General features: G+C 51.1%; 2 protein-coding genes across 9 annotated transcripts in view; one reads left to right on the forward strand and one right to left on the reverse strand.

Moving 5' to 3' along the window:
• The first annotated feature begins 6841 nt into the window (after positions 1 to 6841).
• Positions 6842 to 16602, forward strand: TP53INP2 (tumor protein p53 inducible nuclear protein 2). Of its 3 annotated transcripts, XM_010386508.2 has the most exons (6): positions 6842 to 6867; positions 7156 to 7370; positions 8216 to 8332; positions 11873 to 12046; positions 12525 to 12693; positions 13219 to 16602. In XM_010386508.2, exons 4-6 carry the CDS (start codon positions 11923 to 11925, stop codon positions 13466 to 13468), a joined length of 543 nt encoding a protein of 180 aa, XP_010384810.1. In that variant the 5' UTR covers positions 6842 to 6867; positions 7156 to 7370; positions 8216 to 8332; positions 11873 to 11922; the 3' UTR covers positions 13469 to 16602. The 3 variants fall into 3 exon arrangements, with proteins under 3 accessions (XP_010384810.1, XP_010384807.1, XP_010384808.1); XM_010386505.2 differs by lacking the exon at positions 6842 to 6867 and having other exon boundaries at positions 7144 to 7370; positions 12405 to 12693; XM_010386506.2 differs by lacking the exons at positions 6842 to 6867; positions 8216 to 8332 and having other exon boundaries at positions 7153 to 7370; positions 12405 to 12693.
• Positions 16603 to 17946: 1344 nt separating this feature from the next.
• NCOA6 (nuclear receptor coactivator 6) overlaps positions 17947 to 24114 on the reverse strand; it is a 121561-nt gene continuing 115393 nt past the window's right edge. For 5 of the 6 annotated variants that reach the window (XR_004052563.1, XM_030914161.1, XM_030914160.1 and 2 more), the window contains one exon: positions 17947 to 18510. Coding sequence is in view for 5 of the 6 variants with exons in the window: in XM_030914161.1 (XP_030770021.1) it covers positions 18467 to 18510 (44 nt within the window). In the remaining variant the exon portion in view is untranslated. The remainder of the gene's footprint in view (positions 18511 to 24114) is intronic. The other variant, XM_030914158.1, reaches the window with a different exon arrangement.

A 24114-nucleotide genomic window follows, 5' to 3' on the forward strand; every position in this document is an offset into this window, starting at 1 on the left:
TCCCAAAGTTCTGGGATTACAGGCGTGAAGCCTGTGTGTACTGATTTTCTGTTGCTGTGTAACAAAACCACCACAAACCTAGGGGCTCATGACAGCACCTGTTTATTAGCTCACAATTCTCTAAGTCAGAAGTCTGGGCACAGCTCATCTGGGTTCTCTGCTTGGGATACCACAAGGCTGAAATCAAGGTGTTGGCCAGGTATGTCCTCATGTGGAGGCTCAACTAGAGAAAGATCAACTTCCAAGCTCCCTTGGGATGTTGGAAGGATTCATTTTCTTGTGACCATATTAGTGAGGCCCTGTTTTCTCACTTTCTGTTGGCAGGGGACCACTCTTAGCTTGTAGAGGTCCCTCTTGGGGCCTCATCATGTGGCCCTCTCCACACATGGCAGTTTGGTCCTTCATGGGAGCACCAGCTGCTCGAAAAAAATGATTCTGTTAGGTAAAAATACTGTACATTTTTGAAACACGCACCAACTCTTTAGCTCTGTGATTGTGGGCAAGTTTCTTCAAGCAACCTGAGCCTCAGTGTCCTTATTTGTGAAGCTGGGAAAACAGCAGCGCCCATCTTGGAGGGTTACGGGCACATAGAGAAATAATCAATAAATATAAGCTGCTGTTTATATTCTTTTTTTTTTTTTTAAACGGAGTCTTGCTCTGTCGTCCAGGCTCAAGTGCAGTGGTGTGATCTCGGCTCACTGCAACTTCCGCCTCCCAGGTTCAAGCGATTGTCCTGCCTCAGCCTCCTGAGTAGCTGGGATTACTGGCGCCCACCACCACGCCTGGCTAATTTTTGTATTTTTAGTAGAGATGGGGTTTTGCCATGTTGGCCAGGCTGGTTTCGAACTCCTGACCCCAGGGGATCCACTGCCTCCCAAAGTGCTGGGATTACAGGTGTGAGCCACCGCACCCAGCCTACATTAGTTCTAACGAATAGACAGGGTCCAGACACAGAGAGATTAGATGAGTGAGGGGCAGGGTTCCCTACATGGAGGAAACTGCAAGAGCAAAGTCCTGGAAGCAGGAAAGCTGGTGGTTTATTTGCAAAGGGTATGTGTGTGCATATGAGTACAGAGAACGCTGAAAGAGTAGGTGAACACAGCTTTGCTTATCCCTCCAGTCAGAATTTACCAGATGCTTACTGTGGACCCGATACCATGAAAGGGTGCCCCGCCAGCAGTGTGAATTCAGCCTGGGAGTGAGAGGGAGCCAAGGAAGAGCTATGAGTTGGAGAGGGAAGTGGTCTGAGCTTCGGGAAGTTTATTTGCTCCTAGCAGAGTGGTTGGCTCAGCAGGAGGGAACCCCCTTCTCTTCTGCACCCTCTCCTCCCTAGCCTCAAAGCCTGCTAAGGACCCACTTCCCAAGCAGAGACCCAGGAGGGAGTTGCAGAATCTGGCCCTGTCTGGGCAAGACAGACAGGATGCAACTCCAGATGCCAGTTCCTTTCCTTTTGCTCCTGGATGGCCCCAAAGCTATCCCTTCTAACCACGATGGTCAAGGAGGGATAGAACAATTTCTCTTTTAAATGTTACACGTGGCCGGGCGCGGTGGCTCAAGCCTGTAATCCCAGCACTTTGGGAGGCTGAGACGGGCGGATCACGAGGTCAGGGTATCGAGACCATCCTGGCGAACATGGTGAAACCCCGTCTCTACTAAAAAAATACAAAAAACTAGCCGGGCGAGGTGGTGGGCGCCTGTAGTCCCAGCTACTCGGGAGGCTGAGGCAGGAGAATGGTGTAAACCCAGGAGGCGGAGCGTGCAGTGAGCTGAGATCCGGCCACTGCAACTCCAGCCTGGGCGACAGAGCGAGACTCTGTCTCAAAAAAAAAAAAAAAAAAAAGTTACACGTGGGGTTGAGCACAGTGGCTCACACCTCTAGTCCCAGTACTTCAGGAGGCCGAGGTAGGAGGACTGCTTGAGCCCAGGAGTTTGAGACCAGCCTGGGCAACATAGGAAGACCCCTGTCTCTAAAAAAAAATTAGTAAAATAAAGTTCTAAACGTGGGAAATCATGCTGGGCACTCAACTACAGCAGCTCACCTGGGTACTTGCCCACACTCCAAACATACCCCTGGGACCCCAAAGTCACTGTCCCACCCTCACACCATGGCAGATGGACTCAGACTAAGCCAGGCTTTTGGCTTTCTGCCAGCTGCCTCTTCTCTCTGAAATGAATCCTGTCCTGATCATCACCTCCTTGCTGACAGGGCCATTAAGCACAGTTCACACAAACAAGCCACGACGCCTTGAAGTTGAGCCTGGGAGGTATGTTAAGGGAGCATGGAGCCAGCCATTCTGCTGATGGGGAAACTGAGACAAAGAAAAAGGAAGTGACTTGCCCAGGCTCAGGCAGTGAGCCCAGGACAGACCAAGACTGAAATCTGACAGTCAGGCCAGGGTTTATACACACCCGCCCCGCCGCACACTTTGAGTTACTCTCAAATGTAGACATCTGTGGATTGAACAACAAAGGTTTTTTGTGTTTTTTGTGTTTTTTTTTTTTTTGTTTTGTTTTGTTTTTTTGAGCCAGAGTCTTGCTCTATTGCCCAGGCTGGAGTGCAGTGGTACGATCTCGGCTCACTGCAACCTCTGCCTCCTGGGTTCAAGTGATTCTTCTGCTTCAGCCTCCCGAGTAGCTGGGCTTAAAAGTACCCGCCACCAGGCCTGGCTAATTTTTGTATTTTTAGTAGAGACAGAGTTTCACCATGTTGGCCAAGCTGGTCTGGAACTCCTGAACTCAAGTTATGTGCCTGCCTTAGCCTCCCAAAGTGCTGGGAATTACAGGTGTGAGCCACCCAGGTCACAACAAAGCTTTTTGAATAGAAGTTCTTGGAATATGGCCTCTTGTTAATGTGTAGGCCCATCTGTTGGGGTAATTTGGGGATTATGCCTGCTCTAGCTGGCTTTACCAATGAAATGTTTTCCCCTCTCTGTCTTAGTTTTTTCACCGGTAAGATAGGAAGAGTTTATTATCTATGTCAGAGGGATTCCTCTCAACCTCACACTCTATCTCAGGGCAGGGGGCAGGGGAGGGTGGGGAAGGAGGGGAGTGGTGAGCCAGTTCTCCAGCCAAGCCCACAGACTGGCTCATACCTGCAAGTACACACAAGGTCCTTTGAGCTACACACACAGGCTGACACATCACTTAAGGGGGCAAGGAGGGGGGCAGGCAATGGGAGTGGCAAGCAGTGGGGAGCCCTCAGGTGAGGGCAAGCCCAAGGAATAGAAAGGCGGCCTCATTTTTTTTTCTTTTTTTTTTTTCGAGATGGGGTCTTGCTCTGTCGCCCAGGTTGGAGTGCAGTGGTGCAGTCTCGGCTCACTGCAACCTCTGCTGCCCGAGTTCAAGCAATTCTCCTGCCTCAGCCTCCCACGTAGCTGGGACCACAAGCCCACGCAACCACGCCTGGCTAGTTTTTTGGTATTTTTTAGTAGAGATAGGGTTTCACCATGTTGACCAGGCTGGTCTCGAACTCCTGACCTCAGGTGATCTGCTTGCCTCAGCCTCCCAAAGTGCTGGGATTGTAGGCATGAGCCACTGCGCCCTGCCTGAAGGGTGGCCTCTTGACCTCCAGTCCTGGAGCCCATGAAATTGGGCAGGTACTTACACCTGGGCATGGGTTAGATGGGCGTGGGTCCCTATTAACTCTGAGCATGAGCTCATGTGCACGTGTGTATATGTTTATATATGGGTGCCTTCATTGTATGCACAGATACCCCCGATTATCCATGTGCGTGCATAGGAATGGCACCCTCTGTCTGCTTGGAAATGAGACTCCAGAGTTACCCCAGCATGATGCTCACTGCCTCATTTTTTTTTTTTTTTTTTTTTTTGAGACAACGTCTCCTATGTTGCCTAGGCTGAAGTGCAGTGGCATGATCACACCTCACTGCAGCCTCAACCACCGAGGCTCAATTGATCCTCCCACCTCAGCCTCCTGAGTAGCTGGGTCTACAGGTGCAGGCCACCACACCTAGCTAATTCTTGTATTTTTAATAGAGACAGGGTTTTGCCATGTTGACCAGGCTGGTATCGAACTCCTGGGCTCAAGTGATCCTCCTGCCTCGGCCAAAGTGCTATGATTACTGGCCTGCACCGCCGCACCCAGCTCCGCTGCCTCTTTTTACAGACCACTGGCCCAGACCAGGGTCTCAGAATACTGAGCCCACTTTCTGGGGCCAGGGTCAGTAGATGGCTTTGCTGCTGTGTGATTCTAAGCAAGTATCTTGACCTGCGTGTGCCTCAGTGGACCTGTTTCCTCACCTATAAAATGAGGGGTTTGGATGAGCTGAGGTCTGAGGTATCCTCCAGCCCAGATAATACATCTTGGTAGTGGATAGGAAGAATGGGTCCCAGGGGTTTCAGGAGGGGATTCCATGGGTACCTCTGACTCTACAGAGAAATGGAAGACTGAGATCTGACTTAGCAGCCTAGAAATGGGGTTCAGCTAATGCTGGGAACAGAGTCCAGTCACTTAGGGTACCAGAGTGTAGCCAAGAGCCCCCTTTTCTGGGCTTGGGGAACCAGAACCATGTGCTCAACAGACCATTGCCTGTACACAAGGTAGAGAGTGCAGGTGTATATTCCTGAACCAGCCACCCTTCTTAAGCTTCAAGCTATAACTACTGAGCCTTTGAGGAAAGTCTGCTCTGCCAGACCCCCACAAGCTGGGTGGGGGCAATACATGACAAAGACCCCGCCCTTGGGATGCCAACCATTCACTTGAGAAGACATACACACGTACAACGAGTGATCATCATTTACTGTTTACTGAACAAATAAATGTCCATCAAGGTAGCCATCACCTGGCGAGAAGGGACAGGGAAGGCTGCCTGGAGGAAAAAAGGGTAAGTAGAACCTCTCTCTATTTTTTTTTTTTTTTTAAGAGACAGGGTCTGGCTCTGTCATCCAAGCTGGAATGCAGTGGCTTGATTATAGCTCACTGTACCTAAACCCACGTGATCTTCTTATCTCAGCCTCCTGAGTAGCTGGGACTACAGGTGCATGGCATCTGGCTAATTTTTTCATTTTTTGCAGATAACGGGTCTCGCTATGTTGGCCAGGCTGGTCTCAAACTCCTGGCCCCGAGCAATCCTCCCGCCTTGGCCTCCCAAAGTGCTCGGATTATGGGTGTGAGCCACCACACCTGGCCAACTAGAATCTCGAAGACAGGAAAGATCTGGATTTCAGAAAGTTCTGAAGAAGGCATTCCAGGCAGGGGAAACAGCTTGAGCAAAAGGGTGGAGGTGGAAGAGTGCCGTAGAGTCAACGAGGAGTTTGACTTTAGCACAAGATGCATGCAGGAGAAGGGGAGGTGAAGCTGGACAGAACTGGGGCTGGAGCATGGGGGGCATGAGTACTGTGTTAGGAGTGTGGGGCTTTAGGAGCCACATCAGGTTTTAGAACAAACAAGTGGCTTGACCGGAGAGATGGGTTAGGGATTATTTAAAGTCAGCAAGTAGGTCTGAGAGGGTATGAAGTTAGCAGGAAGTGGCTGTGATGGGCAGAGGCTCAGAGTTGCACGGAATGAGGACACTTTGGGTATAACACTCCAAGGGCCACAAGGCGACTCCCCTCTCCACCCTTCCACCTCGGGTTATTTTTTTCTGGCCTCTTCCTCTGTCCCTAGGGTTAAGGAGTCCCTTGGGGGTTTCAGATGAGGCTGGGACAGAGTTCTATCACTAGTGCATTAACCTCTGGCCTAGGTCACCTCCGGCCTCCTTTTGGGCTAGATGGGCAGTTCTCAGACCCTCCCCCACCAGCCCTGCTCTGCTGACCTAGAACCTCTGGCCCTGGAGATTCTGATATGTGTATTTGTGGTCTCTTCTCAGGCATCTCCCAGGCCACTGGGAGAGCTGGGGCCTAGAACGTGGGGTGGGCAGAATCCTGAGGGCAGAGAGTTTGGAAGAATCTTACAATGGCAGCTCTAGAGGGAAGCCTGGATATGTTGTTGGACAAACTGAGACCCAGAGAGGTAACATGACTTGAGGTCACACAGCAAGTCTAGGGCACTGTGAGGACTGAAAGCCAGGACTCTGGGGAGCCTGAAGCGCCCTGAGGTTTAGACCATCTGGTGCATGTAGCGAATGGAGAGGGTCAGGGCTGGGAGCTATAGGTTCAAATCCTGGCTCTGCCATTGACTATACTTTTGAGACCTAGGAAAGTCACTTGAGCTCTCTGAGTCTGTTTCCTCAACTGTAAAACGGGGAAAATATCCACCTTTTGGGGTTGTTGTGAAGATAAAAAAAAAAAAAAAAACACACATAAAGCACCATAGCACAGGTCGTGGCACACAGTAAGTGTTCAATACATATCAGCTAGTGGTATGGTGGTGCAATAGTAGGTGCCTAATAAATGTTGAATGCATTGTGGAATATGAGTTCACACTCTAACAGTGAGATTGTGAGACCCAGCTTCCCCACGTGTAAATCAGGACTCCTAATCAGCCCCTGTCCTGCCACTTCTGTACAGCCCCGGTAGCAACGTGGATTAAATAAGGTGTGAAAACGTTCAAGTGCAGAGCCCTCTTAGGTCAATGTTTACTCAGCACAGGGCAATTCCTCCCAAGTCCTACTCTGCGAAATTTCCCGTCAGCTTCACTAACTTCTCTACATTCCCAGATGCTCCCCCCGGAACCGGGGGTGGGGGATGTCCCTCTTCTCTGCAGCCTGCCGAGCTGAGGAAAAACCGGGGTGGGAAAGCAGAAAGTGTGTAGGGCTGAGGAGGTGAGCCCGAGGAGGGAGGGAGAGCAGGGAGAAGGGCAATGGGGAGAATGGAGGTGCACAGACGTGGTGTGGATCGAGAACGGGGTCCGCATCGCGGGACTTGGACATAGGATGCAGTGAAAGGATTTGGGGAGCAGTGGGAGAGGTAAGGGTGCTTCGATCCGGGAAGAGGCAGGAAAATGAGGAGCCGGTAGGAGGGAGTGGAGATCCTCCTCGCGGAGAGCTCGCCGCGGCGCAGGGCTCCCAGCTCCCCGCAGCTGCCTCCCCGAACACTCACCCTCCCGGTTCCGAGAACGTTTCCCCGCCCGAGCGCCCGGCCCGCAAACCGGGAGGGGAGGGGCGGGACGGGGGGGAATCCGCAGCCCGGGATTGGCTGCCGCCCCGCCAGCCGGTGACGCGAGGCGGGCGGGCCTCTTTGTGACATCACAATCAGCTGTTTGAACGTTCCAATTTGTGCCGTGAGCCCCGCCGCAGCGGCCGCACAGACTCAAAGCCCGGCGGGCGAGCTCAGCAGCCCGGAGCGACCGCGGCCCCGCCGCCTCCCCCGCGAGCCCCAGCGATGCGGCCTGGCCTGTGAGCGGCCGGCGACCCTGGGACGTCCCGCCGCACAACTACCTCAACGCCGTGCCGCCCCCCTCCCGCCCCCAGGTGAGTCCCGACCCGGGTGGGCCTAGGGGGCTCCCCCGCCACGGACACGCCCTGAGACCCCCGCACCCGGGCCTTTGTCTCTCTCCGCCGGCGGCCGCCGGGGCCGCGTTCCCGGCTCCCAATTGGTTGCCGCATGCCCGGTAGACCATGACGTCGTTCTATTTGCATATGACATTGAGACGTCACCAAGGCCGGCACCGCCCCCACAGGCTCGGGTCGCTTGTCCTCCCGTGACCCGGTAGCCGCTGTGTCGGGGCTGGGCCCTGGGTGAGACGCTGCAATCCAAAGGGGGCTGCAGGGGGTCGGCGATTTCCTAGGGCTAATCCAGGGGCTGGGGTCAGGCCTCTGATCCCCTACTTTCTCTTTGCAACCTGAGAAGGAGTCAGACGGCGCTGCTGGGCCTAGGTCGAGGGGGTCGTCAGGAGTTCGGGGCTACCTCGGACTCCAGGTGGTTGGGACAGCACCAGATGGTGGTGGGATACCCTCCCTCTGGCTCCAGACTCCGCCCCCAGGGACTAACAGAATAACATCCTCCTAATCCCTGATTTGTGTGCAGCGCCTTAGCTGATGTCACTCCCAGACCCAAAATGAGGGGTCTTAGACCCCAGTTCATGGAAGGGGCAACAGGCTCAGAGAGGAGAATTAGCTCACTTGAGGTCACACAACCAATTAGAGTCATGCTCACTGAGTGACAGATGCATTATTAGCTAGGGCATGGACATAATAGAGGCTCAATACAAGTGGGAAGATACACATCTTCCTTCCGCTGGGGACCTGATCTTGGGCTCGGCCCCATCACGGTTTGATAGGCTCCTAGGTCTCCTTACTCCTGGACCTTTTTCCAGGGAATCTCTGGAGATTGGTTCACGTTTTGTGGTCCTGACCCTTTCTGTCCTCACTGTACCTTGGAGTCCTAGAGTCCAATAAAATCGCTGCCTTCCAGCTGTTTGGATCACAGAGAGGTGAGTCATTGGCTGCCTCGGGGTGTCTCCAGGGCTGATGTTGGGGTTGGAGGGTGGGGTGAGGGTTCCCTCTATTGGCCCTTTACCTCCCCAACTTCCTAGGTTGTCAGCTAGGAAGGGCCTGACCTGGCCTAGTGCAGACAATTCCAAGTGTTTTGCTGCTCCCTCCTCACCTCTGCCCACAGAGAGTATAGGAAAAGGGATAGGATAAGGAGAGTTTCTGACTTAAGTGGATGGGCCTAGAGGCTGAACCAGGAACTCCTTTCCTGCTGGGAGTTTGCTCAAGGATGGGCTGGGAGTAGGGATGGCTTAGGGCACAAATGCTATTCTGGGCAGAGCTGCTGTAGTTATTAAAGGGAATGGTTCTCCCTGGAGCAGAACTGGGAATGTGAGAACCAGGAAGCTGGCAGGGCTGGGAAAGGAAATCTGGGAGGCTTCCCAAGTGGTCAGGAGAGGGGGCAGGCACTGGCTGGCTGGTGCTGCTGTCACTCCTGGCTGTCATTGACTTGCTGTGTGACCTCAGACAGGGAGCTTCTCCCCTGAGCCTCCCTCCCCTAAACCTATCTGAAATTTGAGGAGGCACAGTGCAGGCTCTGGTACACAGTGGGTCTTCAGGAAGTGCATGCTAAATCTTGGTGCCAGTAACCCCAGACCCTTTTGTAGCTAGGCGAGGGGTGGTGTGGCTAGGTCAAGGTCTTTTTCACCTCCCTGTACCCCTGCATCATTGTATTCTTGGGGATTGTTTGCTGAGTCTTTCCTGACATCCTCCTAATCTGGACTGGATGCACAGTAACGTGGGACTAGGACTGCCCTGCCACTATCTAGCCATGTATTTTTGGATAGATTATGTCTTCTTTCTGATCATCACATTGTAAAATGGGCTGGGTGAATATGATGGTCCCTGAAACAGCTCTTAACTTCTCTTTCATATTCCATGAAGTAGGAGGTTCTTGGAAGGAGGATGTGCCTCATTAAGGCCTTGATATTCCCTTCCTTCAAGAGGGGCCAAACTTTCTGGGCTTTTGGTAATGGAGTCACCAGCTCCCTGTGGCTACAGATGGGTTGGGATATGTGAATTGTGCTGGGCGGACACTAGTGGGGGGTGGTGCCACCTTCTTAACCCCTGTAGATCTCCCACCCCCATCCCACCAGGGAAGCCAGCATCTTGAGCCTACTGTGAGTCTGCAAATGTGGAAATATTCTCAGGGTATGGAAGTGAGGTGATTCTGCAGCAAGTGTGAAAACGTTTCCAGGGAATGGGGGAGGTAGCAATAAGCATGGCAGTACTGCAGGTGGATTAGCAGAAAGAGGAGAAATACCTCCAGGGAAGTCTGGACCTGCCCCCAGGAAGTTCTACAGGAAGTGTGGAAACACCCTTAGAGAATGGTGACAAGTGGCTCAGCAGCAAAACCATTGAGCATCTTCAGGGAACAGGTGTGGAGAGTCAGTCAGGCTTCAGGTCCTGGGGGAGTATGGCCAGCAGCCCCCAGCCAAGCTCTAGTCCTGAGGTAGGCTGGCATGGGGAGGGGGTAGATCTAGAGCTACCACCTTGGTGTTTCCATTTCTGGAGTAGGGGGTCTTCATCTTCACCCAGGGAAGGATTGGTTAAGGGCTTGCCTGGGTCTGGGTCCAACCCTCAGTGCTCATCCTTAAGGGCCCCTGGAAACTTGACAGCTCCCTTCCTCCATCATCACCTCCCACTGACCTGCTGTCTCCCTGAGCCCAGGCAACCTGATCTTCCTCCTAGCCTCGGATGCTGCCCTTGAACAGGAGCCGAGGAAAAGGGGGTCAGAGGGGGGAGGGCATGCCATCTTTACACCTCATATGACAGACACAACAGAGCCATGCCAAATCACATGGTAAGATGGTAGCAGTTCTATGGGATTTCTGCTGGCCAGTGCTTTTCAAACCACACAGGCTCCAGGAGTGGTTCTTTTTTTTTTTTTTTTTGAGTTGGAGTCTCGCTCTGTCACCCAGGCTGGAGTGCAGTGGCCAGATCTCAGCTCACTGCAAGCTCCGCCTCCTGGGTTCACGCCATTCTCCTGCCTCAGCCTCCCAAGTAGCTGGGACTACAGGCGCCCCCCACCTCGCCTGGCTAGTTTTTGGTATTTTTTAGTAGAGACGGGGTTTCACCGTGTAGACCAGGATGGTCTCGATCTCCTGACCTCGTGATCCGCCCGTCTTGGCCTCCCAAAGTGCTGGGATTACAGGCTTGAGCCACCGCGCCCGGCCCCAGGAGTGGTTCTTAATCTCTAGGGTCAAAGATTGCTGTTTAGGAAATCATGATGAAAACCAAGGTCCTTTTTCCCAGAAAAATACACATGGACCATGACCCCTGTCCACCAAGTTGAAAATATCAAATTCAGACAGACACCCGGAAAAGGCAATAGAATATGGTGATTCTGGGTGCTATCTCTGGAATCGGACTGTGTGGATTCAAATCCCACCTTTGTATCTTACTAGCTGTGAGACTTTGGGAAAGTTAACTTCTCTGTGCCTCAATTTCTTCAACTGTAAAGTAAGGATAGTAATTATCTACTTCCTGTAGTTGTTGTGAGGATTACATGAGGTAATGTAGGTAAAGCTGCTTAGTATACTGCCAGGAAGATAAATGTTAGCTATTATTATTATTATTATTATTATTATTATTATTGAGACTGAGTTTCGCTCTATCACCCAGGCTGGAATGCAGTGGTGCCTTGCAGGTTCCAGTGATTCTCCTGCCTCAGCCTAGGAGTACAGGCACCCGCCACCACGCCCAGCTAATTTTTGTATTATTAGTAGAGACGGGGTTTCACCATGTTGGCCAGACTGGTCTCAAACTCCTGACCTCAAGTAATTCACCCACTTCTGCCTCCCAAAGTGCTGGGATTACAGGCGTGAGCCACCACGCCCGGCCTAGCTATATTGTGATGATAACAAGCAGACAGTATGGGCAATTTCCTCCCTGCCTGGAGAACTCCTATTTACTCCTCAGAGTCCAGCTTGGATGTCCAATTCTCTGGAGACCTTCCCTGGCAGAGCTGTGCCATATGACACTCTTTCTATGTTCCTAAAGCACCCTGTAATAATAACTATTAGTCTGTTGAGTGCTTACCATATGCCCAGACATAGTTCTAAGCACTTTATAAGTGTTTAGCTCATTTAGTTCTTCCCCCCACCGCCTTTTTTCCTTTCAGTAACTTTGATATAGCTCATTTAATTCTTATTAGAGCCTGGAGGAGGATACTATTATTAGCTTATTTAATTCTTATAAGAGCCCGGAGGAAGGTACTATTATCATTGTTTTTTGACAGATGAGAAAACTAAGGCACAGATAAGTTAAATAACTTCCTAAAAATCATACAGAAGATTAAAAACAAACAAACAAACCTGGATTTGAATACAGAAAGCACATATCCTCAAAGTGTCCGCACATATCCCTGTTGTGTGTACCCTTCTCCCTGCTCTGGGGGTGATATATTCTGTCCTCTGCCCCAAGCCAGGAGTGGGGTGAACCTCAATCAGTGGTGACTCTCAACGTCCTTCTATGATTCCCAGGTTTTTGCACTGCCATAGGGCGCCCCCGTGAGGCCGCTTCGCCCCCCACCATGTTCCAGCGCCTCACCAGCCTCTTCTTCAGCACCCCCTCGCCCCCTGAAGACCCAGACTGCCCCCGCGCCTTCGTGTCGGAGGAGGATGAAGTGGACGGCTGGCTCATCATTGACCTGCCGGGTGAGGTCTGGGTCTGCCTCCTGGGCCTGTGAAGTCATTCTAAGGGCAGATGGCCGAGCAGAGGGGAAGGGCGCTGCTGGGGGATTGGGGAGTCCCCCAAGCCTACTGGAGGTGGGGTCACGGGACCCCTTCCCATGAGAGCCGGGGCCCTCTCCTGGCGGCCCAGGAGAGGCCGCACGTCAGGTCCCTTAGGGCAGCAGGGCGAGACTCCTGGCCCGTGGGTGCCCCGGGGAGCTGCGGACGGGCTGCGGGTCTGACTAACGATGCCCTTTCTCTCCCCGCCCCCTTGTCCGGTGTGTGTGTGTGTCCCTCCTCGCTGCTCCCCTCCTCTGCACGGCTCCCAACCCGCGCCCCTTAGACAGCTACGCGGCTCCACCCAGCCCCGGGGCCGCCTCTGCCCCCGCGGGCCGCCCTCCGCCCGCGCCCTCCTTGATGGACGAGAGCTGGTTTGTTACCCCTCCCGCCTGTTTTACTGCAGAGGGGCCTGGACTCGGTCCCGCCCGCCTCCAGAGCAGCCCCCTGGAGGACCTCCTCATCGAGCACCCCAGCATGTCCGTTTACGTCACCGGCAGCACCATAGTGCTGGAGCCCGGGCCCCCTTCCCCGCTCCCGGACGCGGCCCTGCCGGACGGCGACCTCAGCGAAGGGTGAGCGAGCCGGGGGCGGAGCCTGGATGCCCAGGGAGACGGATCTTGGAGGCCAGGGTCCAGGCCAGGAGGCTGGGGTAGTTGCCTTTGAGACAAAGTAGGGGGCCCGTGAGCCGCAGGGCGAGGCTACAGGCTGGCCTGAGGATGGAGGGGCTGGGCTGTTGGGTGGGAGAGGCGTGGCTTAGTGGCCGGGGCGAGGCTTGGGAAGGAGGGGCGTGGCTAAAAGGCCGGGGCCGGATTTGGAGGCTTGAGGAGCGTGGCTGCAGCGTCTAGGGAGTGGGACTTAAAGAGAAAGGCAAGGGTGGAATGGGGAGTGGGGGGTCCAGTCTTCCCCGAGGTCCAGTTTACCTGTTATGGGCTAGAACCGAGGAGACACCTCCGGGTTGGTACCCACAAGAAGGGAGTCGGGCACCCCAATCTGAACGGACACAGAACTGCGCCAAAGCAAGGGTGGGAGATGGCAGCGCCCCCTAGCCCCCCCACCCGGCTCACCCGGCTTGACCGAGCCTCGCTCTGTCCCCACAGGGAGTTGGCGCCTGCCCGCCGCGAGCCCCGGGCCGGGCGCCACGTCGCTCCTCTCCCAGCGCGGGCGGCGCTGCTGGAAAAGGCGGGCCAGGTGCGGCGGCTGCAGCGGGCCCGGCAGCGGGCGGAGCGCCACGCGCTGAGCGCCAAGGCGGTGCAGCGACAGAACCGAGCCCGCGAGGGCCGTCCGCGCCGGTCCAAGAACCAGGGCAGCTTCATCTACCAGCCGTGCCAGCGCCAGTTTAACTACTGAGCGTCCACCGGCCGCGCCGCGAACCCCCTGCTGACTCCCGATCCCTGTCGGGCACCTCTGACGCCTCGGGCTGGACACCGAAACCTCCCTTCTTAAAGCGTGTGAGGTTAGGTGATAGCCGACACCCTCAATATCCCCATCTCTGATCGTCTAATCTGCCTCTGAACCCCTTCAAGCCCCCTTCACCCTCACTCCTTCTGGCCCCCATACCCAGCATCTAATCATCCATGCCCCCTACTCCTGACCCCTCCATCCTTTCTTCTCTGATCCCCATCCCTGTCTTTCCCCTTCACCCTTGCCCTTCAGTCCTCTACCTCTGGCCCACCCCTATTTCTGAAAGCTGCTTCCAGTCCCTGATCTGGCTCATTCCTCACTTTCAACTCCCACCTTACATGAGTCACACTATCCCATGGTTGGCATTACACTTACTCCTGTTCCCTTATTCTTCATTCCCAATAATTCCCTCCCAAATGGTGGGGACCCTGAGCCCAGCTCTGACCAGGTAGAGCCTTTGCAGCCTGGGCTGCTGTCATTGCCCTCTAGTAAGGGCTCAGGGTTTTGCTAATTTTAGTCTCCCCTTCCTTCTGCCTTGGGGACGGTACTCTGTGGAGCTACTTAGGCCTGGAAAAGTACAGTATGTAGAAGAGGACTGTGAGATGTGAGTTAGAGGGAGAAGACGGAGGGAATCTAGGGAACGAGGCAGCCTATTGGAGATGCAACAGGACAGACAACGTTGAGAAGCTGCAGGGAGCAGGGCACCAAGGGAGTGTGCACTGTGCTTGCTCAGAGAGGCCAAACCCTGCTCCCAGGCTGAAGCCTGGAGTCTGCCCCCACTTCCCTTTTCTATAATCCACCCTTGTGCAGGCCCCGGAATCTGAAGGGCTTAGTACCTTGCCACTCTACCCCTGACATGTCACCCGAGTAGAAGCTGGGCAAGGCCCCCACCATCCTGGCCATCTTTTCACAAGCCCAAGGTGCTAGAACTAGCTTAGGAGACATGCAGGCCACAGGGCTTCTAGGCGGGGAAAGGGCACACACTCTGGGTCAGAGTGCAGAGCAGTGATGCTGGAGGACACACCATGGGGTGAAGTCATCCCAAGGCTGACAGCTCAGCTTTCACCTTGCCTCTGGCCTTGTATTTCACACCCTGCTCAGTATGGCTAGCCAGCAATCCTGAGTAGGAGTCCAGGACCCCCACTGTCCCAATCTGCAAATTGTTCCTATCCAGGTTCAGGGCCTTCAGGGGGCCTCTTTTCATTTTCTCCCACAGGCCTCTCTTTCTTTCTAGGTTGCTGGGGAGAGATGGGTGCCCTATGGTCCCCCTCCCCTCCTCCTCCAGTAAGTACCTGGAGGAGGGAACCTGAATCCCTGGGGGAGACACACAGGGCAGGGGCCACCGGCCTCCCCCTTCTTGTGGTGAGACTGAATTTTGGGCTCAGACACCAGCAACAGCCTCTTGGGATGCCCCGAGTTGCTTACCATTTCCTCTTTCTAGCCACCCTTTTCTAGTGTGTGCCCACTCTTCCTTGGAACTTTTAAGACTTCTTGGTACATATGAACGTAAGTCCTCCCCTCACCCCAACTCTAGGTTTCCAGGCCTCACAGCCAAGCTGAGGCTTGGAGAAAACTGCATTCCCATGAGGGCAAAGGCAGCTGCCCTCCCTGACCCTATAGCCCCAGGCCGGGGATATGTGGGGAAGGGATGGGGTATCCCCATGGATGCTGGGATGAGGACAGAGGAATACCTGATGGGGTCTCCTATTCCAGGGAATAAGCCAAATTAACACTAAAAACGGATCAAAGCTCCCACGCCAGTCCACTAGGGCCCCAGTAGTTGACAGCCTTGCTCCTCTCCCCAAGTTCTCCTTCAGTTACAACCTAGTTGCTTTTATTCTTCCAGCTACCACTTGGGCACTTCACAGCCAGCCTAGGGTCTTCGGCACCTCCAAGAGCTGAAACTCCCTCCAATCCTTCTTGCCTACTCCTCACTGCCACCTGGGACCTAGGCTCAGTCCTGTGTGGTGCCCATGATCCTTCTGGTGGGGGAAGAGTTTAAGTTATAGGGCATTTGGCTCAAATTTTAAAAGACCTTTTCTTTACCTGTATTTCTGGAGGCTCCTGTAGTTCTAGAACCCAATCTCTCACCTGGCAGGTTGCAAGGCTATTTTTTTGTACCTTTCCTGTAGATTCTGTAGCATTTGAGTGTGGCAATATTTTAATTGTGTATAGATTTCTAAAAACCAACACTACTCAGTCTCCTGCTAGTCTGACTCCTGAAGCATCAGCCCTTGTCATACTGTATTGACTGTGTACGTGCCTTTCACCTTGAGCATGCTTCAGGATTTTTTTTTTTAAACCACAGAACTTGAATACGTGAGGGAACCAGAGTTCAAAGTCCTATGCAACCTTAGGAGGGGGTTAGAGACTCTGTTTTGATCGATGTTTTCAGAGGCCCTAGAGTTTGTACCAGTTTGTGAGTATTAATGTCAGTACTACCAGCACTTTGCCAAAACTGTGTCAGAGGGACCCCTGTTTCTAGAGTGAGTCCCAGTTACATCAAAGAGTGACTTCCAGTTATCCCCCAGTTAAGTCTGAGTGGTTCCTTCAAGCTGGGTGTCTTTCCAGCCTTTGCCAGTCTAGTCCCAGCAGGGCACCGTGTGTGTATGAATGCAGTTTGGTGCTGTTTTAGAGTATGTATGCCTGCTCCCTAGCCCCCTGCCTGGAACCCTCTGATCAACTTGCTCTGACCTATAATGTCTTAGGTGCAACAGGGACCCCATCAGAGCTCTTGGATACCCCCCAGATCCATGTGGCTTTACATGAGGGGACTGAATGCAGACACACCTTAGCCCCCTTCTACTACTTTCCCTCTCGCCCTGCCACCTAGTTCCACATGGAACCAACAAGTTGAGTGCATCCCTGTTGGGTGTTTTGAGACTGGCTGAAATGAGGAGATTTTGACCATGTGATGTGTCAACAGACTCAAGGAAACAACCACCTCAACTGGGTCATGTGGCATGCCTGTGTATGTGTGTAACAGAATTCTGATTGTTAGACTGTAATGTTATTCCTCTATGGGAGAAAAAAAATTAATTAATATAAAGAAAAACAAATAAAAATCTATTTAAAGCACATGATCGTTTCTGCCTGAGTTGAGCTTAAGTATGAGAAGCACTTTGTAATCTTAAGCACCGTAGTGGCACAGGGTATTATGATAAAGCTGGCTTTGGTTCTGGTGTGTGTGTATGGGAGAGGAAGAGGGGAGATGAGCTTACTGGGAACAGAGCCAGACAATGGGGTCTGACTCATAAATGACTACTTTTAGAAGATCCTTATAATGCAAGACGCATACATGAAGACAGCTGAAATAGAGATGAGAATAAGAGCATGACAGAATGACCAACTCATCCTTTTGGTTTCAGGCACTGGGTTAGAGCAAGGGCAAGGAGCCACTGGAGGGAAAGGATGAAGTCTAGCCCTAGGGGAGATGCAGCAGAAGGCTGAAGCCCAGGCTGAGACAAGGCCAGGGCCCCCAGCATCAGAGTCTCCTGAAAGTTGGGGGTAGGGTGGGGCAGAAGGAGCTGGCTTTGGAGACTACATGCATTTTGAAGCAGGGCAGCCAGAGTGAAATGTAGTGAACATCTCTGAAATATACAACACAAAATGACCCCTCTAATTTGGGAGCTGCTCCATCTAACCACAGAACTGGACTGAAGGTGGAAACCTGACCTAAACTGGACTAGATTCTTTTTTTTTTTTTGAGACGGAGTTTTACTCATTGCCCAGGCTGGAGTGCAATGGTACAATCTTGGCTCACCGCAACCTCTGCCTTTTGGGTTCTAGCAATTCTCCTGCCTCAGCCTCCCCAGTAGCTTGGGTTACAGGCATGCGCCACCATGCCCAGCTAATTTTGTATTTTTAGTAGTGATGGGGTTTCTCCATGTTGGTCAGGCTGGTCTCGAACTCCCGACCTCAGGTGATCTGCCCGCCTAGGCCTTCCAAAGTGCTGGGATTACAGGTGTGAGCCACCGCACCTGGCCCTGGACTAGATTCTTGATGCTGGCACAATCTTACAGGCCAGTCTGGGCTTACCTCCTGCACGGAAGAGATGTAAGCACAATTGTTTTGGATCTATCCACCATGCATATGGAGAAGCAATGTGTGACGTGGTGAAAAAGTGCTGTCTCAGCTGCTGACAGCTTCCTGTCCCTAGAAAATCCTGGGTGGTCATTGATCTTCTCTAAGTTGAGCAATATATATCAAAGTACCTGGCACAGTGCTGAACAGGGTTAGTTTCTTCAAAGCCAAGAATGAGGTGAGAGAGCAAGTATGTACATTTTCCTCAACTTGCCAGGCGGACATCTCAGGTGCAATGAGGACTAGATGGGAATTCCATTCACAAAGAAGGCAGTGTCTGCTTATTTAAGGTCCAAAGAAAGAGCTTATCACCCAAAAATCCCTTACCAATAACATAACTTTGTTCTATGACAATGACATTTATTTAACACATTATTTCGCATTGTACAAATCCTTAGATTCTCTTTATTCACTGGTCCATTTCTACAACAAATACATCCAAAACACTATATAATAAAATTATTTACAACATTTCCAAATGAGAAGCTTGCTTTTGCCCCCACTACTGCTATTCACACACAGTACTTCCACAGCACAATACGTCATTAGGAGATCTAAAAATGCTCACCCTGTACTCTAGGCTGCTTAGGAAATGTGAAAACTAATAACATAATGGCATTAGCTCCTTTCAATACAAGACAACATTTTAGAAACCCTGAACTTCAACTCGCAACACCAAAAGGGCTCAACAATCCTGCTTTCCCCATTGCACTTTATGAAACAGGTTGCAGGGACTAGGAAAAGGGCCACATTATTAAAATTACTAACTGTACAGAAATTGATTTAAAAAAGTCACAGCTCAAAATTGCTCTTTGTAAAAGTCACACACATTTACAAGTATCAAGTCGCCGTCCTGCTTGTTTACTTGGATTTTCTTCGCTTGGATTGCACCGCACTGGTTATGTCTGTGGGGGGAAAGAAAGGACGTGTTCAGTGGAGGTAACACTTTATAGCAGTACCCTTTAGGCAGTCCACAACAAGCAGGGTAGACCTAAGGAGAGCCCTACTTGACTCGGAATCTGTCTAAGAGGTGCTCTGAATGGAGCACAGGCTTTGCTTGATGACCTATGTGGGAAGAGGGTGTGGTCCTGCATTGGGCGGAATTGGGGGAATGCGACAAAGATGGTGGGCGATGAAGCACACTGACTAGAGAAAGTGCAGGGTGGAGAGAGTCTTTGTAGCTGGGCAATTCACCCACTGTTTCCCTCACCAGGTCCCATCATACAACGAAGTATGAATAGATAGATTGACAATGCTTTTGGTGGAAATCAATGAGTAATGCCATAAGCAAGTGAGTAAGTTGTGTTAGAGTGCAAAACAAAACCTGCCTTGGGATCCCTTTTGGAGCCAAGCTATTGTTTCACAGTAAGGAACCATTTTTGTCATGCTATAGTCAAGGTCTGAACAACATAACCATGGGCCCTGGTCAATGAGTGTCTACTATGGCCCAGCCAGTTATATCAAGACTGTGGAAGGCTGGGCGTGGTGGCTCACGTCTATAATGCCAGCACTTTGGGAGGCCGAGGCAGGTGGATTGTCTGAGGTCAGGAGTTTGAGACTAGTTTGGCCCATCTCTACTAAAATACACAAAAATCAGCAGGGCGTGGTGATGTGTGCCTGTAATCCCAGCTACTCGGGAGGCTGAGGCAGGGGAATTGCTTGAACCAGGGAGGTGAAGGTTGCAGTAAGCTGAGATCCCACCACTGTACTGCAGCCTGGGTGACAACGAGACTGTCTCAAAAAAAAAAAAAAAAAAAAAAAAGACTGTGGATACATCAGTCATGAATGCAATTCAGAACAAGCAAGAGCCTGCTCTGAGTCCAAGTGAGCCTGAAGGTTTCATGGAAGAGGGGAACTGAGTGATTTACACACAGAATGACAGTGACATAAAGGAAAATGACTATGTTTTGATTCCTTCAGTTTCTCTTGTCTTAACTTAAACTTGTGCCAGACTTAAACAGTGTTTCTTTTTTTTTTTTTTTTGAGACGGAGTCTCGCTGTGTCACCCAGGCTGGAGTGCAGTGGCCGGATCTCAGCTCACTGCAAGCTCCACCTCCCGGGTTCACGCCATTCTCCTGCCTCAGCCTCCCAAGTAGCTGGGACTACAGGCGCCCGCCAACTCGCCTGGCTAGTTTTTTGTATTTTTTAGTAGAGATGGGGTTTCGCCGTGTTAGCTAGGTTGGTCTCGATCTCCTGACCTCGCGATCCACCCGTCTCGGCCTCCCAAAGTGCTGGGATTACAGGCTTGAGCCACCGCGCCCGGGCGCGGTGGCTCAAGCCTGTAATCCCAGCACTTCGGGAGGTCGAGGTGGGGCAGATCACCTGACGTCGGGAGTTCGAGACCAGCCTGACCAACTTGGAGAAACCCCATCTCTACTAAAAATACAAAATTAGCCAGGCGTGGTTGCACATGCCTGTAATCCCAGCTACTAGGGAGGCTGAGGCAGGAGAATCGTTTGAACCTGGGAGGCAGAGTTTGCGGTGAGCTGAGATCACACCATTGCATTCCAGCCTGGGCAACAAGAGCAAAACTCTGTCTCAAAAAAAAAAAAAAAAAAAAAGTTTTGGCCAGGTGTGATGGCTCACACCTGTAATCCCATCACTTTGGGAGACTGAGGCAGGAGGCTCAGTTGAGCCCAGAAGTTTTGAGGCCAGCCTGGGCAAGATGGTGAGAACCCATCTCTACAAAAAGAAAAGAATTAGCTGGGCATGGTGGCACATGCCTGTAGTCCCAGCTACTTAGGGGACTGAGGTGGGAGGATCACTTGAGCCCAGGAGTTCATGGCTGAAGGAGTTCAAGGCTGAAGTGAGCTATGTTCATGCCACTGTACTCCAGCCTGGGTGACACAGACCCTGTCTCTATTAAAAAAAAAAAAAAAAAAAAAAAAATTCTACACAAAGTTATGGCAGAGTACAGTGAATAGCTTGAAGCTCTCCAAATGTAAACACTTCTTTAGAATCTCATATTGATTTCAAAAGGTCACCTTTACTTCATATTCTGGTTTTAATATGAAAAGTGTTCTAAAATTACTTCTCATCAAGGAGAAGAAAAATGCTTCTAGCATATCAATACAAAAGATGAATCAGATTTACCCATTTCTGGTAAGTAGGCTGAATTTTCTGATACTGCATGTTAGGTTGTATTCTAAGCAAATTTTACTTTGTCTTTTGTATCATAATATTTTGTGAACCCAGACTCTAATAAATATGTAGATTTTTTTTTTTTTTTTTTTTTTTTTTGAGAAGGAGTCTCACTCTGTCACCCAGGCTGGAGTGCAGTGGCCAGATCTCAGCTCACTGCAAACTCCGCCTCCCGGGTTTACGCCATTCTCCTGCCTCAGCCTCCCGAGTAGCTGGGACTACAGGCGCCCGCCACCTCGCCCGGCTAGTTTTTTGTATTTTTTTAGTAGAGACGGGGTTTCACCGTGTTAGCCAGGATGGTCTCGATCTCCTGACCTCGTGATCCGCCCGCCTCGGCCTCCCAAAGTGCTGGGATTACAGGCTTGAGCCACCGCGCCTGGCCAAATATGTAGATTTTAAGGAAAAATTTTACTACTCTGTTAGCTAAGGTGACTGCTAAGAAGTGAGGCCTAGGCCAGGTACGGAGGCTCACACTGTAATCCCAGCACTTTGGAAGGCTGAGGTGGGCAGATCACCTGACGTCAGGAGATCGAGAGCAGCCTGACCAACGTGGAGAAACCCCATCTCTACTAAATAATACAAAATTAGCCAGGTGTGGTGGCGCATGCCTGTAATCCCAGTTACTTGGGAGGCTAAGGCAGGAGAATTGCTTTAGCCTGGGAGGCGGAGGTTGTGGTGAGCCGAGATTGTGCCATTGCACTCCAGCTTGGGCAACAAGAGCAAAACTCTGTCTCACAAAAAAAATAAAAAATAAAAAATAACAAGAAGTGAGGTCTAGATGAATTTCCAAGAGGTGCCCAGTAATTTCATTCAGGCCTCTGTTGGTGGAAATTTCAGTATGTTTATCTTCTCAAAGGTCATGTTTTTTTGTGCCATGTGGTAGAATCAGTCTTTTACTAATCAGAAGACAGTTAATCTGCTGGGATGTTAATAATGGTGTTCTTTAATTCATGTAAATTAAGAGTCTCACGGAGCCCACACAACTCCCTAAAATCAACTCTTCAGGTCCAAATCTCAAGCTTTATTTTCACTGCAGCAAATCTGTCATGTGCAGTAAAAATAGGCAGAGTTTTTGTCTTGACAGTGTTCATCCTCAGAAAAACATTCATTAATTAGGTCAACTTTGGAAGCTTTTCCCTTGTTGTGATATGAAGGATCAAGTGGTATGTCTGAGACACATATGTGGCTGGGAAAAGAAGTGGGTAGTGGAGTGTGGGTGAGCATCAACCTCAGGCTCCCCCTCCTTCCTTGCTTGTTCCCATTTGTCACTGCTCCAAAGCACCCAATGAACTGGCAGGCTGCCTCTGAGTGTGAATCAATGAGTGGGGCCAGGAATAAACAAATGACTTGTGCTAGAAACTGCAAAAAAACCACAAACACACCATTAAAAACCCTCATCTTTTGGATACTATGGTTGGTGGGGAGAAGTGGTGAAGGATGTACTTTCATACTTCCATGAGGAAAAAAATAAATTTTAAACTGAGTTTGAAGTCTCCATCACCTTCCCTGGATAAATCCAGTCAATCTGAGTCAGAGAGCAAACCTCAGACTCAAAATGTCTAAAACCAAACTTGGGATTTTCACCTCCAACAGTGAGGTCCTTTGCCACTGTTCCCCATCATGTCTGAAAAAAAGATTTTTTGATGAGTTTTTTTGTTTTGGTAGTCGATTTTATACTCCTTCCAAAATGTTACCACTTTTACTACTCTAATGAATCGGCAAATTACTTTTTTTTTTTTTTTTTTTTGAGACAGTCTTGCACTGTCACCCAGGCTGGAGTGGCGATCTGAACTCACTGCAACCTCTATCCCCTGGGTTCAAGCAATTCTCCTGCCTCAGCCTCCCTAGTAGCTAGGATTACAGGTGCACACTACCACACCCAGCTAATGCTTGTATTTGCAGTAGAGATGGCGTTTCACCATGTTGGCCAGGCTGATCTCAAATTCCTCACCTCAACTGATCTGCCTGCCTCAGCCTCCCAGAGCGTTGGGATTACAGAAGTGAGCCACTGAGCCTGGCCACAAATTAAGGTAAGAAATTCTAGGTAGGCCGGGCGCAGTGGCTCACGCCTGTAATCCAGCACTTTGGGAGGCCGAGGCGGGCAGATCACAAGGTCAAGAGATCGAGACCATCCTGGCTAAGACGGTGAAACCCCGTCTCTGCTAAAAATACAAAAAATTAGCCGGGTGCGTTGGCAGGCGCCTGTAGTCCCCGCTACTCGGGAGGCTGAGACAGGAGAATGGCGTGAACCCGGGAGGCAGAGCTTGCAGTGAGCCTAGATCAAGCCACTGCATTCCAGCCTGGGTGATGAGCAAGACTCCATCTCAAAAAAAAAAAAGAAAAAAGGCCGGGCGCGGTGGCTCAAGCCTGTAATCCCAGCACTCTGGGAGGCCGAGACGGGCGGATCACGAGGTCAGGAGATCGAGACCATCCTGGCTAATACGGTGAAACCCCGTCTCTACTAAAAAATATAAAAAACTAGCCGGGCGACGAGGTGGGCGCCTGTAGTCCCAGCTACTCGGGAGGCTGAGGCAGGAGAATGGCGGGAACCCGGGAGGCGGAGCTTGCAGTGAGCTGAGATCCGGCCACTGCACTCCAGCCTGGGCGGCAGAGCGAGACTCCGTCTCAAAAAAAAACAAAAAAACAAAAAAACAAAAACAAACAAAAAAACCCCACGAAATTCTAGGTAAGTGATGTAGAGGCTAATGATCCAGTCAGGGTGTACCTCAGACTGTGACTGGCACACTGTTCCTAAAGGCTGCCTGGCCTGTGAACCTACCTTCAGTTTTTTAATCATCAGAGATTTTACAAAATTAGTGTCTCTTCACAGATAGACAAACAGTTCAAACTCCAGCAGTGCAGTCAGATCATTTATATCCATGTCTTAGAACATGGATAGAACATGGGTGGTAAAGAACTGGGTCAATAACAGTCTTTGAGGTGACTGTCCAAGTATGTCATTGGGGGAACATTTAAATTTGTAACCTAATAAAGGGATTTTTCAGCCTGGTTGCCTCATTTTGACCTTAAGCAAATTTGAGCAAATCTACAGTACAAAGCTCCACTTAATCCTCTAGTATGTGACCTCCACCATCCACGGAGCTTTAGAAATGGACTTTGACCTTGCTCACATCATTGTGCCTTTCACTGTCTGTACTACTTCTACCCAAGACGTCTACGTAATTGTAAAAAATTCTGGGAATTGGCAAGGTGCGGTGGCTCACACCTATAATCCCAGCATTTTGATTAGCAGAGGTGGGCAGAACACTTGAGGTCAGGAGTTCAAGACCAGCCTGGCCAACATGGCGAAACCCCATCTCTTCTAAAAATACAAAAATTAGCCGGGCGTGGTGGTGCATGCCTGTAGT

The sequence above is a fragment of the Rhinopithecus roxellana genome, chromosome 13 (assembly GCF_007565055.1).
Source record: "Rhinopithecus roxellana isolate Shanxi Qingling chromosome 13, ASM756505v1, whole genome shotgun sequence".
NCBI classification, from domain to species: Eukaryota; Metazoa; Chordata; class Mammalia; order Primates; family Cercopithecidae; genus Rhinopithecus; species Rhinopithecus roxellana.

Excerpts from the sequence above, each read along its gene's own strand:
- TP53INP2 (XM_010386505.2), top strand. The coding sequence starts at position 11,923 with ATGTTCCAGCGCCTCACCAGCCTCTTCTTCAGCACCCCCTCGCCCCCT. Across the intron at positions 12,047-12,404 it reads GCTCATCATTGACCTGCCGG|ACAGCTACGCGGCTCCACCC; the intron begins GTGAGGTCTGGG and ends CGCGCCCCTTAG. Across the intron at positions 12,694-13,218 it reads GACGGCGACCTCAGCGAAGG|GGAGTTGGCGCCTGCCCGCC; the intron begins GTGAGCGAGCCG and ends CTGTCCCCACAG.